General features: G+C 46.2%; 1 protein-coding gene across 3 annotated transcripts; it reads right to left on the bottom strand.

Annotated features, from left to right (window-relative positions):
* Positions 1–310: 310 nt before the first annotated feature.
* On the bottom strand, positions 311–15,914 carry LOC117610786 (uncharacterized). Of its 3 annotated transcripts, none has more exons than XM_076693267.1 (5): positions 15,637–15,914; positions 12,183–12,661; positions 6,564–6,682; positions 4,424–4,517; positions 311–4,251 (listed from the first exon to the last, which is right to left on the bottom strand). In XM_076693267.1, the coding sequence occupies exons 2-5, from the start codon at positions 12,396–12,398 to the stop codon at positions 4,084–4,086; spliced, it is 597 nt and encodes a 198-aa protein (XP_076549382.1). In that variant the 5' UTR covers positions 12,399–12,661; positions 15,637–15,914; the 3' UTR covers positions 311–4,083. The 3 variants fall into 3 exon arrangements, with proteins under 3 accessions (XP_076549382.1, XP_034194473.2, XP_076549381.1); XM_034338582.2 differs by lacking the exon at positions 15,637–15,914 and adding an exon at positions 14,854–15,552; XM_076693266.1 differs by lacking the exon at positions 15,637–15,914 and having other exon boundaries at positions 12,183–13,134.
* Between the last annotated feature and the right edge of the window lie 308 nt (positions 15,915–16,222).

Here is a 16,222-nt window from a genome sequence, read left to right as displayed (position 1 = left end):
AAACCGGTTAAACCGTCGCGTCGTCGCGTCCTCGCGTTTCCTTCGCCACTTGTTACCACCGTTGGTCGTTTAATCTTACCAAGAAAGAAGAAAGAGTTAGGTACGTGGGTAGCTACCCTTTACTGAATTCGTTTCTCTCCTTTTATCTGTTATTTTTACATAAATAGTTACATAAGAATTTAGATAAAGAGTAGAGGCGTTACACCGTCGAAAGCAGAGTAAATTTGTCATTCGGCTGGCACAGCCGTTTAAAATTCATCGAACACAGTCTGCGATATCGTCGCGAGACAATTAAATCAATCGGTATAGAAATTACATTAGCCCCGGATAGAATAGATAGTAAAGTGACGACATTTTGGAGGGCGGGATGGTTCGCTTACGCACTTCACGAACGCCATGGTCGCGTACATACAAGCGTTAATTAGATACTCGCTTCAACGTTCGATAATTGCGCGACGTTCCACGAGCATCGTGATCATTTCAGGGGGCATTTGTTCGACCAGCTCATCCTGACCATGAGAAATACAAAGCTCCCTCTTTCGTTTCGCGGAGAAAAAAAAGTACAGGAATGAAATGAATTTGTGAAATAAATAAAAAACTGATTATTATTGAATTCTGTAGATTAGATAATAAGTTTGATCGGAAGGAAAGATAGGATGTAGAAATCGAATGATTCTCGTTTCGCTGTGCGTAAATGTAACATTTATTTCGGCATAAATTATGACGATAGATACATATAGATTAGGTATAAATACAAAATGAATTGACTGTAGACAGGACTGTAGTGAAAATACGTGGATGCGGCAGCGGCGCATCGCGGTATTCCTACTCGATTCGTTCCGCTCGCTTCCGTTTCCTGGAGAACCAAAAACAGCCCGCGATTTCCCCTATCTTTCTCCGCCTAGGTCTCACAAAGTGTTTTTGTTTTTCCAGAGAAGCGGAAGCGTAGAAAAAAGAAATTGAGAGCGAAAGAGAGGGAGAGGGAGAGGAGGGTGCCCTTTCGGCTCCATCGCTGACGGAGAATCGCGTTGTTTATAGAAAATACAAAAAGTCTCCTCAAACTTTCTGAGCAACGACTTGTCGCAGGCCGAGCTGCGCTCCCTTCGCAAAATCTTTACATACTCCTGACACGACATTCGAACATGCTTTGATTTTTGCAACATCACCGGAAGAGTGGCGCGACTTTTTTTTTTTCATTCATCGCAAACTTGTCTGGGTTGGCAAAACGTTCTTTGATTCCGTCTCTTTGATTAAACGAAGGAGAATCGTGTAAGTGGAAGCAAATGACACGTTTGAATTAGGTAGGATGAAGTGGACGCGAACGTTGCGCGTGATTTTTAGCACCGAATTAGAGAACGTAATACGCGTTCCTTCCTGTGGATTCGAGCTTGCAGGTGTGTACGACGTGTGTATAGGGATGTTTAACGCGAAAGTAAGCCCAAGTCCGTGGAACGCAACGATTTGGCAAAATATCGCGTCGCTTGTCGCTGCATGCGTCGTCATAACCTACTTACTTCTCATATAATATATTCATATATGGTATATAATATATACGTATATATGTATATAGTTTTTTTTTTTTTTACGAACCGTTTTACGATTAATCAAGATCACAGCCATAGCTTTGAATACGAATGTTTCGTTCGTATTTCTGTTAAGACCGATACATTTACAGCTAACAATCCGTTTGATGATAATCGTAAAGATACAAGTTGCAGATTTCCTATCGACATCCGTTATAATTCTCTAAAATAGCTACACATCGATTACAACGACATTCGAATGAGATACGGGAGGAGAAAGATTTTCTGGACTAGATAGAGCGTACGAGTAAGATTGGAACGAAATAATTCGACTAGGCGAAAAGCGAACTAACTAGTATTCTACTCTACTTAATTACTCGAATCTATGCACGATAACTGTAAAGAGGATCTGATTAGGGTGTTCCAACGATAAGCAGAATCCGAGCTTTTTCCCGTTTCCGGCGACGAACAGTAGTCGAAGAGCGTCGTTCGCGTGTCACCTTATGTTGGTTATGTTTCATTTTGTTAAACTCGCGCTAATCGACGATCTTAGCCGCCTAGAAAAAATAAAATTTCCCGTTCGGACGATCGCTGGGGCGGCAAACACGCGATTAGCCATATTTCGAGTCGAAAAAGGAGACGCGGACGAACGCCAACTAATTTCCGTCGCGCGAAACGGAAGTTAAACAGAGACGACGACGACGACGACGACGACGACGACGACGACAACGACGATGATAACAATATTGATTACGATAACGATCACATCGAACTTCCTACTAATTGCTACGGTACTTTTACGTTGATAAACCTCTGTCTACTGGTAGGAGCATACGTAGATACGTTAGTTGATCGCTTTCTACCTTCCATCCGAATCGTCGAACCGTGGACGTCGAAAAGCTGATTGGTACATACATACATACATACATACATATTTCGTTGCTTCGAACGATTTCGTATGAAAGCTCGAAAGCGGACAAGGTTCTAAAGACAAACTAAAGACCCGTCGTGCAGTTTGACGAAGATAAGACGTCGCTTCTCTTTCGATCGCGAAGAAAGCGTGCATTCGTGGGTCACAGCTACGGCTAAGTAGTTAGGAGGGACCGTGATATCGGACGTACGTTCACTCGAACTGCTGAATCTACGAATCCATCTAAGTCAGCTACTCGAAAAGAAGCGAACACATCGAAATCGTGCCGGTAAGCAAGAACAAGAACAAGAACAAGAACGCTTTCTACTTATCGGCAGACCCGAGTGAGTCTCTTTTGTGCGGTCCGAGTTTAAAAAATCAGTATCTACTACGAGCGATCTACGTTACACCTAACGACTAGAATCTGCTAAATCGAAGCGCGCTACATTTCTACGTTAAACCATCTACGACATCGATCTAGCTTCTCGAAAGTGTATCAAACGCTGCTTTCATAGCGACTTTCTATTTGACGATTCGCGCGAATCGGCAGGAAACTAATGACTAAACTACCGCGCGAAGTGGTAAGGAAGGATAGAGATGCTGGTTCGCGAAAAGCCATTGAAACCTGTAACGCGTAATAGCGTTCGAGACTAATAGATAAGTGGCAGGCGAGTTCCTTCACCAATCCGTCGGAAGCTATATGAGAAGAGAAGAATAGAATTTTCTAGGAAACGATGGCATGCACGAAAGAGACTAAAGAGACGAAAAAAAAACATAGATGGTTGTATAAAGTGCGAACGCGTAGCTGTAAAATGATTATCGAGAGGTACGGTACACCGAAGCTTGTTTTGGCACGTGGCTTCCGTCGATCGTCGAACGCTAATTAACGATCTCTGGAACATATCTTACACCTATTTACGTGTCGTTCGTATTTGGCATTAAATACAGTGTTGAGCAAAGCTGAAGGTACAAAAATTCTTTGATTGGCGATCACGAAGATCGACGAGCAGGATCAAGAATTTCGTTTCGATCGAGACTCGTCGTGTAACGGCCGCGTATCGCTACTCGTTAACAAAAATAAGTATCGCGTCGACTTTGCGGTGATACACGACGATCCCAGGACGATTCTAGGACGATTCGCGGTTGTTGATGGCTCGAGCTTTCCTCGCAAAAGATGAAAACTCGAAATTACTTGCGTAAGCAAGCTACGCTGCTGCTGCTGCTGCTGCTGCTGCTGCTGCTGCTACCGAGGATTAATACCGCGAAATAAAGGCGGATAGAAAGACGCGTGTTTATCGCCTGCGAGATATTAACGACAACTTACGTGCTAATACTTTGGAACGACGGCATCCTCGATCACCGTCGCTTTGCATACTCGACTTTGGTATCGTTCGTCGCTAGTTAAAAACTAATTGTAAGTACTTAATTCGATAGATAAGTTAAACGCTACCTTTGGACGTGTTTCGCTTTTGCTTTTTCGTTCACGCGCCTGATTGCTGGCCGTTACGTTCGTTAAATTGGCAGGTGACGCGATCAACTTTATAAGATACCTTTCGATTTCGAAAGGCTGAAGCTCGTAGACTAGGAGCTTTCCTTCTACGTGTAGTGTTCGCAATCCCCACACTCGGAGAGCGTGGGTGTGGACGGACACTAGGTGGGATTCGAATCCTCGTAGGCCTTTTCGTAGTCTCGTCGACGAATCACCGCAAAGTGAGTCATCTGAAAGGAGTTGGTCTTCTTAGAGCCACGCTCCAACGTACCGGTCATGCTGTAGCCCATGTTGAAGTCGCTCGACGACACGTTCGATGTCAGGTACAACTGTCGGCAGAAACAAAAACAAAGGACGGTCCACCTTCTTCTCGCTTATAGATCGATCGGCCAATAAAAATGACAATACTTTTAGAATCGTTGGAGAGGGAATGAAATCGGGGTGGTGATACGCCGAGGCAGAAGAGGATCGCCCTGGAAGGTATTAGGTATATGTATATACCTTGAAATCAGGATCGGTCGTCATTCTTTTGAAAGAGCCGATGATGTAAAGCGTGCCCGTTCCCGTGTCCACCATTTTCGCTTGAGTGCTGTACCTGAAACAGCAATTAATTCGATGAGTAACGCGTCAACCGGACGAAACGGCTAAATGGAAAACGCGAATTAAACGGTTGCAAATTTCACCAGTTTATTAACGGCGCTTGTCATTTTTGCCAATGTGTAATGTCGAATAACATTCAATTAAGGCTTTTAGCGGCTGTCGGTAAACCGTGTATCGCAATTTATTCGAAACGCATGATCGTCGCCGGAGGCCGAGATCCTCGACATCCTCGACATCCTCGACATTCAACGATAAATTAAGGAAACGAGTCGATTCTCGACGCTCGACAGATTGCAGGCGACAGTGCTTACACCCCGTAAGTATTTTATCGCGCCGTAAATCGGTAATGCGATTACCTTCGGCCGGACTTTCAACGGCTTATGACAATTTATTAACGCCGTTCTCGTTATTCCGTTTGCACGATGCTCGTTTAGTTAGTGCGAAAAAAAGAAATTGAAAAATTCGTCACGAGAATGAAAACGATCGGTGGGAGTAGCCGTAGTAGGTAAGGGAGGAAGAAGAAGAAAAACGGTAAAAATAAAATATGCAAGAATAATTAATAAAAGAAGAAAGGTCAGAAGAGAGAGGGGAAAGATAAAGAGGCGAAAGATGAAGCTCTGAGCATTTTTGGAAGCGAATGGATGGAAAGGAGGGGTGATGGAAAAGAAGAGCGAGGAATGGTTAACGAGCGGGTGAGAGAGAAAAAGGAAGGAGAAGAGGGCGCAACTCTCCCCAGTGACTCGAGGGGCTTATTCCGGCGGGGGCGCTTCAACCGGCGACGATCATTAAAAGTTTAAACGCTCTCCATTGAAGTGCGGCGGATCCAACACTCGGTTTAAAATCCACCGTGGCTGTTGGTGCTTTGACTTTTCCACCGGCCGGGCCCTCGATTCGCTTCACAAAGGAAACTTCTAACCGAAGCACCCTTTCGACATTCGACCTGGCTACGGCTACGGCTACGTCTACGGCGTACACTCTTTCTTTCTTTTTTTTTTCATCCTAGATCAATGTTGCGCGACGCGTCCGATAATAACGAACGAACGAAACAGCCTTACGAGAATTAATTGTTCGCACGAACATAGAAAGGTTTGGTAAAGCGCAGCGATGGGTGTGGTTTATTTCGAGTTCAGACGATAGACCGATAGACCTCGAAGCGAAAATGGTGAGCTTTGATCGGTGTCGCGTGCGAGCGTGGTCCGAGCTCGCAAACAGTCGCGTATTTGCGTTGCGGTAGGAAAGTTGGAAACAGTTCGAATGGAGGACCAGTCGCGTGCAGCGTGTTTGCCTCGACTTGGCTTGACATGCTCGTGGTGTGCAGGCACACCGACAAGATTACCGGATAGAATATTTAGGGAATCTCTCGAGACCGCGACAGAAAGGAGAGCTAGCCAAAATCAATGCCATAAATCGGAAAGTTTATCGAGCAAACTTTAACAGATTCAGAGGACAAAACGACGTATTCCGGAGCGATAACTCAAGGTAGGACTTGTTTCGCCAAGTTAACGGATACGGTGCAATTAGCAGCCTCGTGAAACACGCCGCTTTCGCTATCAAAGGTTCGTGTAGCGGCTCCTTTCGATACACGTATGTACATATGTAGTTATGTAGTGTCGCGCACGACACAGATTTTACATTTTACACCAACTTAATTGCTTCTCTTGGCAAATTCTCAAAGTAATTAGTTTGGCGTTAGGAGCTAACCGATCACACGATAAGCAGAATGAATCGAAAGGATGAGTCGCGAATACGTGAGATCAGTTTACGAAGAGAAAATAAGAGAACCTCGTTCCCGTAATTTTCGGCTAGTAACGTTTGGCAAACAGCTCGTCTGCATTCCAGCCACGTAATCCGAAAGCAGAAACTTCCGTCCGCGAAAGGAATACGATTACGGCAAAACGTCATAACGGTGTACGTGGCCATCGGCATCCTCCTCTTCGAACGACCTCGTTAACGTCCCAACAACGCCATTATCCCTCGCCCCTCGACGAGCTCATGACTAAACGGTTCTGAGGAGAAAAAATCCTCTGAAATTTCCACTTACCTCCTGGTTCCAGCAACTTCCACCACTTTGCATCGACTTCGACTCCACCAGAACGGTGTCAAAGTCCAGTAGGAACTGCTCGCGCTTCTCGCCCAACCCTCTTCCGGAAACAAAAGCACCTACGACACACAGAAAGGTTCGATATTTTAGAGTTTTCGCGCTGATGCAAATTGAGTAGTTTCCTGATAAAAGTATATCGCTGGCTCGTGAAATTTCACGAGTCGGTGGAAAGAGAAAAAGGAACGACAAGATGCTTGAAAACTATTCGAAGAAGAGAATATCGGGAGCAAGGAAGAAAAGTTTTCTCGAGAAGTAGCTTTCGGTATCTACGACTCTTCTTCTTCAGCAGAATTCCCCTTTCTCTTCTTTCTCGAAAACGTAGAAACACCGGCGAAACCATTTCGATCTGACCAACAAGAACGAGCAAGACGAATGCACGCGTATCAATCGTCGGGTTTTTCTACAATAAATGACCGTATTTTTCATTTTTCATTTTTCATTTTTCATTTCCGTATCTTGTAAAACTGTTTGTTTCGTCGTCGATAGTGATTCTAGTCGAGCATTTCGCGCGTCGTTAAATCTGCTGGTGGCACAGGGTTGCGTTTAAAATTTCTTCTGCACAAAATTGTTTCATTTCAAATTATTTCGTAACTATTCCATATTATTAAACCGATAACTTTTTTTGCACGATAAACTCCATCGTAGTATTCCGGCTTTCACCTTACTTTTTATACACAGTTCGTTTGGCGTCGATGATTCAGTTTGCTTAACCTGAACGCGAGTTACTCTCGTAACGATTGTCTTGAAAGTTTCTTCGACGTGACGTGAGGCGACAAGGCAGAAAATACCTTCGAACCACGAACGTTCCCTCGAATATATCCTTTCGTTTGAGTTCCTCGCGGCCAACGAAATTTTTCGCCACGATGCAGAAGACGCGACAAACGAAGCGACGACAATTTGATTTCATAAAAGTCCGCGTTATTTCCGATTCGACATCGTCCGATACACGCGAATCCAATTGGAAGCTGAATTCAGCCGGCGGCATACGATACCGTTCGGCTTGTTCGCCTACTTTACCCATACTACGCACCCCGGATATACCGGTTAATCCGATAATCCGCTGCTTCGGTCCATTGCTCTGTCGATCGCTCTATTCTTGTCCCCGCCTCTATACCACCACCGCCACCACTTTCCACCTCCTTTTTTTACCCTTTCTTTTCATTTTCCCTTGTTTATCCAACAACTCGCGCCGGTGTTGCGTTTCTTTGACCCCATGGCTATTTGAAAGTCGAAACATCCAGGGGGTATAGAGATACTTACTCCAAGTCTTGCGAGGATCCCGAAAAAGAAAGCGAAAATGACATCCATTGAACAGCAACGTTCCATCGTTGCGAGTGTTCGTATTTCCGAAAGAAACTTGCTAGTTTCGCGGTGAAAAGTTTAAAAGATTATGGAGGCGCCCCGAGTGAAATTTTAACCAGAATTTCAAGTGGCAAGGAATTTTCTCGAGGAATTTCCCGTTTAGTAATTTCTCTGTGTTTTCCGTTCGCGAGTAACGAAAGCCCAAGTGGTCGGGTTCCCAAGGACAAAGCACCGGGTATTTTCTGGGTTAGTTGCCCGAGAAAACGGTAGCCCGACAGCACGATGCCCTTCCAGACAATAAATATATATACACATACTCACACCTTTATGTTTATACATGGGGCGTACATGTAAAAGGTAGATAGACGCGCAGCTATGTACAAGTTAGATTAAATCCGGCTCTGTACGAAATCCCAGAAATCGCGGTACCTACCGATCCGACGCGACGCGACGCGACGCGACGCGACGCGACGCGATGCCGTGCCACGGTCAGCAATACTTTACACCTGTCACGCTACAGACCTAATTAGATGCGACGGGCTTAATCTCGTTACCCGTTCGTTCAACGAAACGACCTTTTCCTATAGCCCTATATTCCTATACCGAGCAAGCTACGAGGGATTTCACGATGATAATTAGAGGACGCTTCGATCGAAACGAGCACCTCTACTTCGATGTTAGAGATTCAAATTTTTTAACTAATCAATGTCCAGTTAGCGGTTTAAATTCCCCACCTAACTGAATTATAATAAATTGAAAACTGCCAACATGGCAGTATACCATATCTGTCGCATTACTCGTAAAGACGATCAGTGACCCAGATTTTCCCAAGAGAGCTCCGCGATAGTTCGTCTCCGTTCGATTTAATAAACTCAGCTTTTTAGATTCCCTCAGCTACTTTTCCTCCTCGGACGAATCTTCCGTTTTCGTTCGAAGTCGGTCAATCTGGAAGGTGGTTCGTCGAACGACACCCGCTCTGTGTGGCTTGGCTCGATTCCGATCGATCCCTTTGACATCAACCTCCCTCTAAATTGAGGCGCTTCTTTCTTTCCACTTTCCTCCGCAGTCTCTTACGTTTTGCGACCCAAACAGTTGCTCTTTGCCCGAAATTCGTTTACATTCGACGATTCTGACTCCTCATCTTTTTCAATCGCCTTCGCTTTCCAACTCTATCGTACACCTTCGTTGACACCTTGACTGTCACGGTGATCAAAGTGTAATAATTAATACCATAATTGAAGATCTAAATTCAGATCTTTCATGAGCGTAACTTTCACGTGTCTGACTAAGCGTGGCAGTCGGCGCGGCGCCGAAATTACGTTTTATACTACTTATCCGATCGGGAATAAAGTTTGCAAACGAGATTCGATCTGGAAAGCGGAAAGGGCGAAATGAAAAGTGAACCGTGCTTCGATCGTTTGCTCGTGAAAGGGTTACGAAAAGTAGACGCGATTAGGGGAAATACATAGGGGGTAGTGTGGGTAACGGATAACAGGAAACGTGAAACGGGTGACGACGAGTGACAGGAAACGTGCTGCGGGACAGAGAGTAGGCGGGAGGCGGAAGCAGAGGTTGGGAGCATCGTAGGGTTGAAGCGCCGTGTAGTAGGGACTTAAACAAAAGAGGGTCGTTAGAAACAAGTGGCGCCGATTAAAAACGCCGACGCCACTCGCCGCGACTCATCGACAAACAACTTTGCTTTTCTTTCTTCTTGATCGCGTTTAATTTTCCTCTTCTTTTTAACCGATCAATTAATCGACGTTTTCAAGCGAGCTCACAAAAGGTAATAAATTTTGGATTAGCGAAAAAAGTGGACAAGTGTGAAAAATGTTAAGAGGCAAGACGTTTCGAAGGGGGGAGAAGGTAATTGCGCGACTCGTGACACTAGGTCGAGAGGAGGTCGCGAAAGGTCTGTCCTACCGCCATAGCATCGTAACGTCCTGCGACCTACATCAACGAAAACGCGAGGATACATTATTACTATCATCGGAAAGCAAAGCTCCGATGGTGCGACGGCCGCAGGGTGTTTCAGGGTCGGTTGCCATGGCAATGCGCTGGGACAGCCACGGGGTGCAGCCTGGAATATCCACCCTCTTGCCTCTTTTCCGCGATTCTCCCTGCTTCCCCCTACATTCGCCTCTCTCCTCGTCCGTTTCTCTTCTCCCCCTTTCCAACGTCCCACATCCTTTCCACCACCCAGCATCCCCTCTTCTCCTACCCTCCCGAATCCTCATCTCCCTCTACTACCCTCGTCCTTTTCGGTACACCGTCTCTCTCGCTGATATCGTTAAGCTCTTCCTCTCTCTTTCCCGTATGCTTTCTCTTCTGCCGACTGTACTCCGCCGTCTCCGATACTCTCTGTCTAATCGCGCTACTCGCGCCCGCTTTATTTCGTCACGAGGGATTTTATCGGCTTGCGAATTTCGTCGTCGCGATCGATGACGCGTAAGCGACGTCAAGGATGGTGGTTATGTTTTTCCTCGCTTTCTTCTTCCTTTCCTCGATTCCCGTACTCTCCCGAATAAAGGGCAAACGGCCACGGACTAAACGAAACCTTTTCATCCAGATATCTTTAATCCCGCCGACACAAAGAACGTCTGGGACACTGAAAGTCGGAGGCGTTTCCCTCTGAACCATTCAACGAGCTAGACGGAACCGCTTTTTTCATCGAGATCATCGACACTGGTTCAATGTGCTAAACGCGTTCGCGATATAGTATAGGTACAATATCTATGTACGTATCAATATTCTTTCTCTTTGAAAAATGACGCGAATGAAAATTTCAGGAAACCACTCGTGTCTGACTGGAAGAAAAATTGAAAGCGCGAAGAACGGAGCAAACGTTTGCTTAGCAAAACTCGTGACCGACGTACGAAGAAAAGCTGTCTGCCGGTGAAACTGACGATGAGGTCGAAAGACGGCCCGGGTGTTTGATAGTCTTTAATATGCAGATAACGAAATCATACTCGTGGAGCTTCGCCACCCACGGCACGAGGCGAATTACCTACTACTCTACTAGGCGAGAGAAAGAATAATTTTGATGGAAATGAACATTGCGGCGACAGAGTGACGGCAACGAAAAAGTTTCCCGTCGAAAAGTGGTAAAGCCAGATAGATAAGGTCGACAACGTAAGCTTCTTTTTTACGAGACTCGATGCAATATTTTACGGGCGATCGACGACGGCCGATCCAAGTACTTGGGTATCCCCTTGCGAAGAAAATACGCTGGATACTGGTTTCTGCGTAGAACGCGAATTTTCTTTTCCCCTTACTACGAATCGCAGGAATGTCGGCACGCCACGGCATCCCCTTTGCGAAAGAAGGGTAATAAATGGCCAGAATGAATAATAACTCGGTTATTGAAAGAAAATTCCGACCGATACGAGTTCTGAAACTTGGAAGCATTAGCCCAGTTCCACGAGCTTGCACGGATAAGGCATCGACTCGGTTCTCCTTCTCTCAGCCCCTTTTCCCTCCTCTTTCTCTTCCCAACCAGCTAGTCGCGCGACCCTCTTTTGCCTTTCGTCTTCAGACTTCTCCGACTATACGCTTTGGCTGCCGTTACCGACCAACCAACGTCCCAAACCACCCCCAATCTACCGAGCCTCCAAGCCTCCAAGCCACGTCCGCATAATGGCTATTCAGATAGCGAATCGATTTATTTCCCCGGGGGGGAGGAAGGCGCACGGATACTTGGAACCTCTCTTCTCATCAACTTGCAACTTGGAACGATTTTGGCCTTCTTCGTATTCTTTCGTTCGCCAACCATCCGGCAGCTATCGGACAGCGTCAGAAGCGTTCGTTAAGATCGATGCGAGCATGACAAACCTTTCGATAGAATAATCGTTTCTATAAGAAGACGATAACGACTAATTGTAAGAATAAAGCGAGTGTCAGCGAATGCTTGCGAAGGAATGGTGACTTCCTATACGGGGTGACCCTCGTACGGCACTAGCAAATTTATCGAGTTATCGAACGAAAAGTGGCCGCAAAGAAATCGACCGTCGTCGCTACCTTCGCTCTACTCGTTTCGTGTAGATTAGCAGAGCACGTTCATCTTCGCAACGTTTTCAGACGAAAATAAAGCGGGACAGGAAAAAAAGGAAGATACCGTTCCTTTTTCCCTTTGAACGTGACTCGCGTCCGAAAGCTTCAACCATTGCATCGAGGAAAAGTATACGAACCGACGCGACCTCGACGTTGAAAAATTCCGAAAAAAGAAAAATAAGGTAAGACTGAAAATGGAATAGACCTTACCTTGTTCGGATAGCCGTTGTATCTAAGAAGCTTCTTGCAGCATTTGCCGCGATTTTCGTAGTAAAACATCTGGACCATCTCTGCGCGATCGGTCGAGGCACTGACGGTGAACGGTGCACCGTCGTTCCCGAAACTCCTCGACGAGGAGGCCGACTGTTGTTGAGCCGATGATTCTCGGCGGCCGAGTGGCACGCACGGACACCACCCCGAGACCATCACACCGATCGACCCGGATCAACCCTGATCTACGCGTCGCCTCTGCCTTTCCGGCCTACCACGATCCTCTCTTCTTCCACTCAACCTCCTTTTTCATCCTTCTTTCTCTTCTTTTCTTCTTACCCTTATCTTCCGTCTACTTCCTGTCTCATTGGCTCCTTAACTTTATACATTAGTACGCTTCGAATAGTTTTCCACAGTTCTTTGCCACTTTTTCCCCTCGACTTGTAGCGACTCGTTTTGTCACGGTTTTTAGACCCAACCTGAAAAAAATATCGAATGCTGATTTGTATCGAGCGAGTGGAACGGTGTGCGACGAAGAACAGGCAACGTGTACTCGAATTTTGGCGAAAATCAAGCCTCTTCCGGCAAAGAAGGGCACGTGACTGAAAGGAAGAGGCGTCTCTGGGAGTGAAAGCAAAGCGAATACTTCCGCAGGAAGGGATTCAATTACGCTGCAAGCAATCTCCTCCTCGTAGAATTTCGCGCGAAAGAAAGCCGAGGAAATCGATGAGGTCGATCGTTCGATAATCCGACGGTATAAAGTTAATTTCGGGGTGGAGGAAACGCAGTGCGACGTGAACGAAAGTTAAGATCGACCTTAGGAAAATGCTCGACGAGTTCAACTGGTAAATCGATTATTTTGCTAACGTTATTCGGTAGAAGAAGCTGGGAACTCGACTAGGCAGTACGTACGTATACCGTTGGGAAATGTGGAAAAAAAAAAAAACAATGGTCGAATTTGCAATTCATGAGAGAAGCCGACGCGACGGTATTTGTCGGCATCGGATCACGGAGGTAACAATTTTCGCAGGATTCGCTGCTCGACCTAGTTCAAGGATGGCGCCGTCAGTCCTTTGTATTTCCTTTTATACTCTTTTCCCCCGGCACGTATGTAAGTACGTAGGTACGTAGGTACGTAGGTACGTGGAAGTCACAGTCGGAAATCGGAAAAACAGCGTAACGTCGACTTGAATTTGTGACCGTAGCGTCGGTAGAATAAAAAGGGATACGCGGTTTAATTCGATGGACGTGTCTAAATGCAAAATTGATAGGTTTATCGGCTGGTATCGATCGATTTTTCTAGTCGACGTCCTTTTCGCGTCAAACGATTCGAATGTTTACCAACCGCAAAAAACCGTCGATGCGTTTTATATGGAGCTTTGGATAGAGGATGACCGACTGGATCGGATCGGATCGGAGTGGAGCATCGATGCGTCGCGTCGGAGGGTCAGAGGGGAAAAGGGATGCGGCTAATGGAAACCGCAGCTACGGCGAACTCTCGGAAAATCGGACGGAAACTCGCGCTTCTGACCGATCTGTACGCGTCTAGCGTTACCAGCTACGGTAAACCGGTATCGAACGATGCGGTTTTATTCCACGGCAGATACGAGCGCACCGAATCAAACCTACGTACTCGCTCTCCTACCGTTCAAATAATCCTTCACCTTTTTCCCTTTCATTCTTCCGCGCCATCTCCGTTACGGTTGTTTCTTTTGCCCATCACCCATCACCCCTTACTTATTATGCTCTCTACTCTTTCCGTATCCAGGCTAATTACGACGCCTGGTATTGTTTACTTATCTCCGAGATACCGTGTAGCGAAACTCGAAGCGTTTTGGAATTACGAGACATCGAGATAGTAGACACGGTAGTAAAATCAATTTCAAACTCGATAACTCATCCGTAGGAATTGAGGACAATGAAGTTTCTTTGGAAAGTGACCGCGATAAGTAGCAAGAAACTATTCGATGCGATCGAACGTTACTCGCACCTAAAGGGACCTTTCGGCTAAACAGTTCTTCTGAAAATAACCTTCAGTCTCGTTCATCCTGATACCTATTTCAAAAAGTTCGATATCCATTCGTCGGTGAAAACGTGAAAATAAAAAAATTTCCTTTAAATAAAAAACGAAATTCTTCTTGACAGAAATCGAATAGGATAAGCTTCGCAGAGCTGTTTTTCTCGATAAAAAGTGTAGCGCGTAATTACGATCGTTCTAAAAACGCGGTTTAACGCCATTCTACGAACGTGAACGAGCTTCCGTCAGGTCGGACACGCCAGCAGAGCAATTATTCGTCGACAGGGAATTTACCTATATACCAGCAACGCGGAAAAGAAGGTATAAAACAAAAAGTGCGAATCAGTCAAGATTAATAGAATGAACTTAAAGGTGGTGCGCAAAAGAGAATGCAAGCTGGTCGGAGCCGTGCAAGTTATAGCCATCGGTGTCTTAGACTCCAGGGAGATTCGAGATCGCGCGAATTAAACGCTGTCTGTTGCGGGGAACGTCTCGCGTTCCTTCTAATTAAACCAATCATGATAATACACGTTACAATGGAGTGGTAACAGAGCGATGATTCCCTGTCTAACCTCTGGAAAATGGAAAGAAGTCGCCGCAGATGGGGATGGTTGCGTTCGTTAAGAAAAAATTCGGAAAATCAAGTGGACGTACCCGAATTCGAAGGTGGTCGATGCGCAGCTGACCGACGAATCCGTAGCGATCGGTCCATGGCTGCGTAGTACGCTGCTGTTTTTCCGACAGATCCACTTTCAAATAGTCTCCAATGCGTTAACCGGATGAATGGCAGGAGCCATAGGAAACGAAAAAGAAAACACAAGGGCGGAAAGGGTGTGCGACGGAGAGACAGAGAAAGAGAAGAAGGAGAAGGGGAAAAAAAGAAAACGAAAAGGCGGTTAAGCGAACAGAAAAGGGGATGATATACGAAAGAGAAACAAAGTGAGTACAGAATGGGGGAGGGATAGAAAGAGAGAGAGAGAGGAGGAGAGGGGTAAATGGGAAACCGGATGGAAGAAAGTAGTAGGTGTTGATTACACGAAATTCTAACGAAGCTGACACGGACAAACGATCGTTCTCGGTTCCACTGAAGAAAACTGAGAAAAGGAAAAGAATAGAAAAGCGAGACGACCGATCGCGCAACCGAAAACGAGTAAATGTCGCGTTCGAGACGACGAACAAACGCGAACTAAAGGGTACGGGCTCGTCGGCTCGTCGCGCTCGACGTCGCGCTCGACGACGAGCGGCGCTTCCTTCCCCTCGACAGCGCAGGACAGACTGACGTTTCGCCACCCGCCGCCGACCGCTCAACCCCCTCTTTCACCAACCCTCGTACGTTCCCCTTTCGCTTACCACCTCCATTCCCACCCATTCCCTCCACCCACCACGCGTGCCTTCCTTCCTTCCTTCCTTCCTTCCTTCCGTTCTACCCTGCCTTACCTTTCCTTTCGACCAAGCCGAATTCCTAGAATGTGTGCCGTTACTTCTGATACTTGCCACCAGAGGGATCATACGCGATGCCAACTTTCTCGCAAGTCCTTCCTAAACTATCCCTCGACGTACGCGCACGCGACTAACGTAACCGCATCTTTGTCCGAAATTTAATACGCGTGAAAATTAATCGTTAGATCGCGTCGCGTCGCGTCACGAATGAAATTGCCCAGCCTCAGCCTCGTGCAAGACGTAAGTTTCTTGCTGAGCTTAATTTCGGCATGTTTCTATCTTTAGACACGTTCGAGGACAGAGGACCGTGTACTTACTTAGGCGTGTGACACGTTCGTTTGCACGCGAATGCTTTCGACTATCCGCCCGGCAGTTGTCCACACGCACCGTGTCTACTCTCGTTTCAAGATAAAAGACGATTTTACAGATAAAGGCTTTCGAGAAGATGGGTCGACGAGCTGAACTTGGCATCGACGAGAAGAGCAGGTGATTGTTGCAGATAAGTGGCATTGGAAGTTAGAGAAAGCCGCGAAACCGTGTGAAAGATGTGTGTAGGGTCGAGGGTACGACCGAGAACGATTAA

Source organism: Osmia lignaria, chromosome 3 (genome assembly GCF_051020975.1).
Source record: "Osmia lignaria lignaria isolate PbOS001 chromosome 3, iyOsmLign1, whole genome shotgun sequence".
NCBI classification, from domain to species: Eukaryota; Metazoa; Arthropoda; class Insecta; order Hymenoptera; family Megachilidae; genus Osmia; species Osmia lignaria.
The sequence above is the reverse complement of the archived record's forward strand: the minus strand, read 5'-3'. Positions and strand labels throughout refer to the sequence as shown.

What these genes read in the sequence shown, in the direction of transcription:
- LOC117610786 (XM_076693267.1), bottom strand. Translation starts at nt 12,398, where the DNA reads ATGGTCTCGGGGTGGTGTCCGTGCGTGCCACTCGGCCGCCGAGAATCA. An exon ending in ACAACGGCTATCCGAACAAG is followed by an intron (nt 6,683 to 12,182) that starts GTAAGGTCTATT and finishes TGTGTGTCGTAG; the next exon opens with GTGCTTTTGTTTCCGGAAGA. An exon ending in CGACCGATCCTGATTTCAAG is followed by an intron (nt 4,252 to 4,423) that starts GTATATACATAT and finishes TTCTGCCGACAG; the next exon opens with TTGTACCTGACATCGAACGT.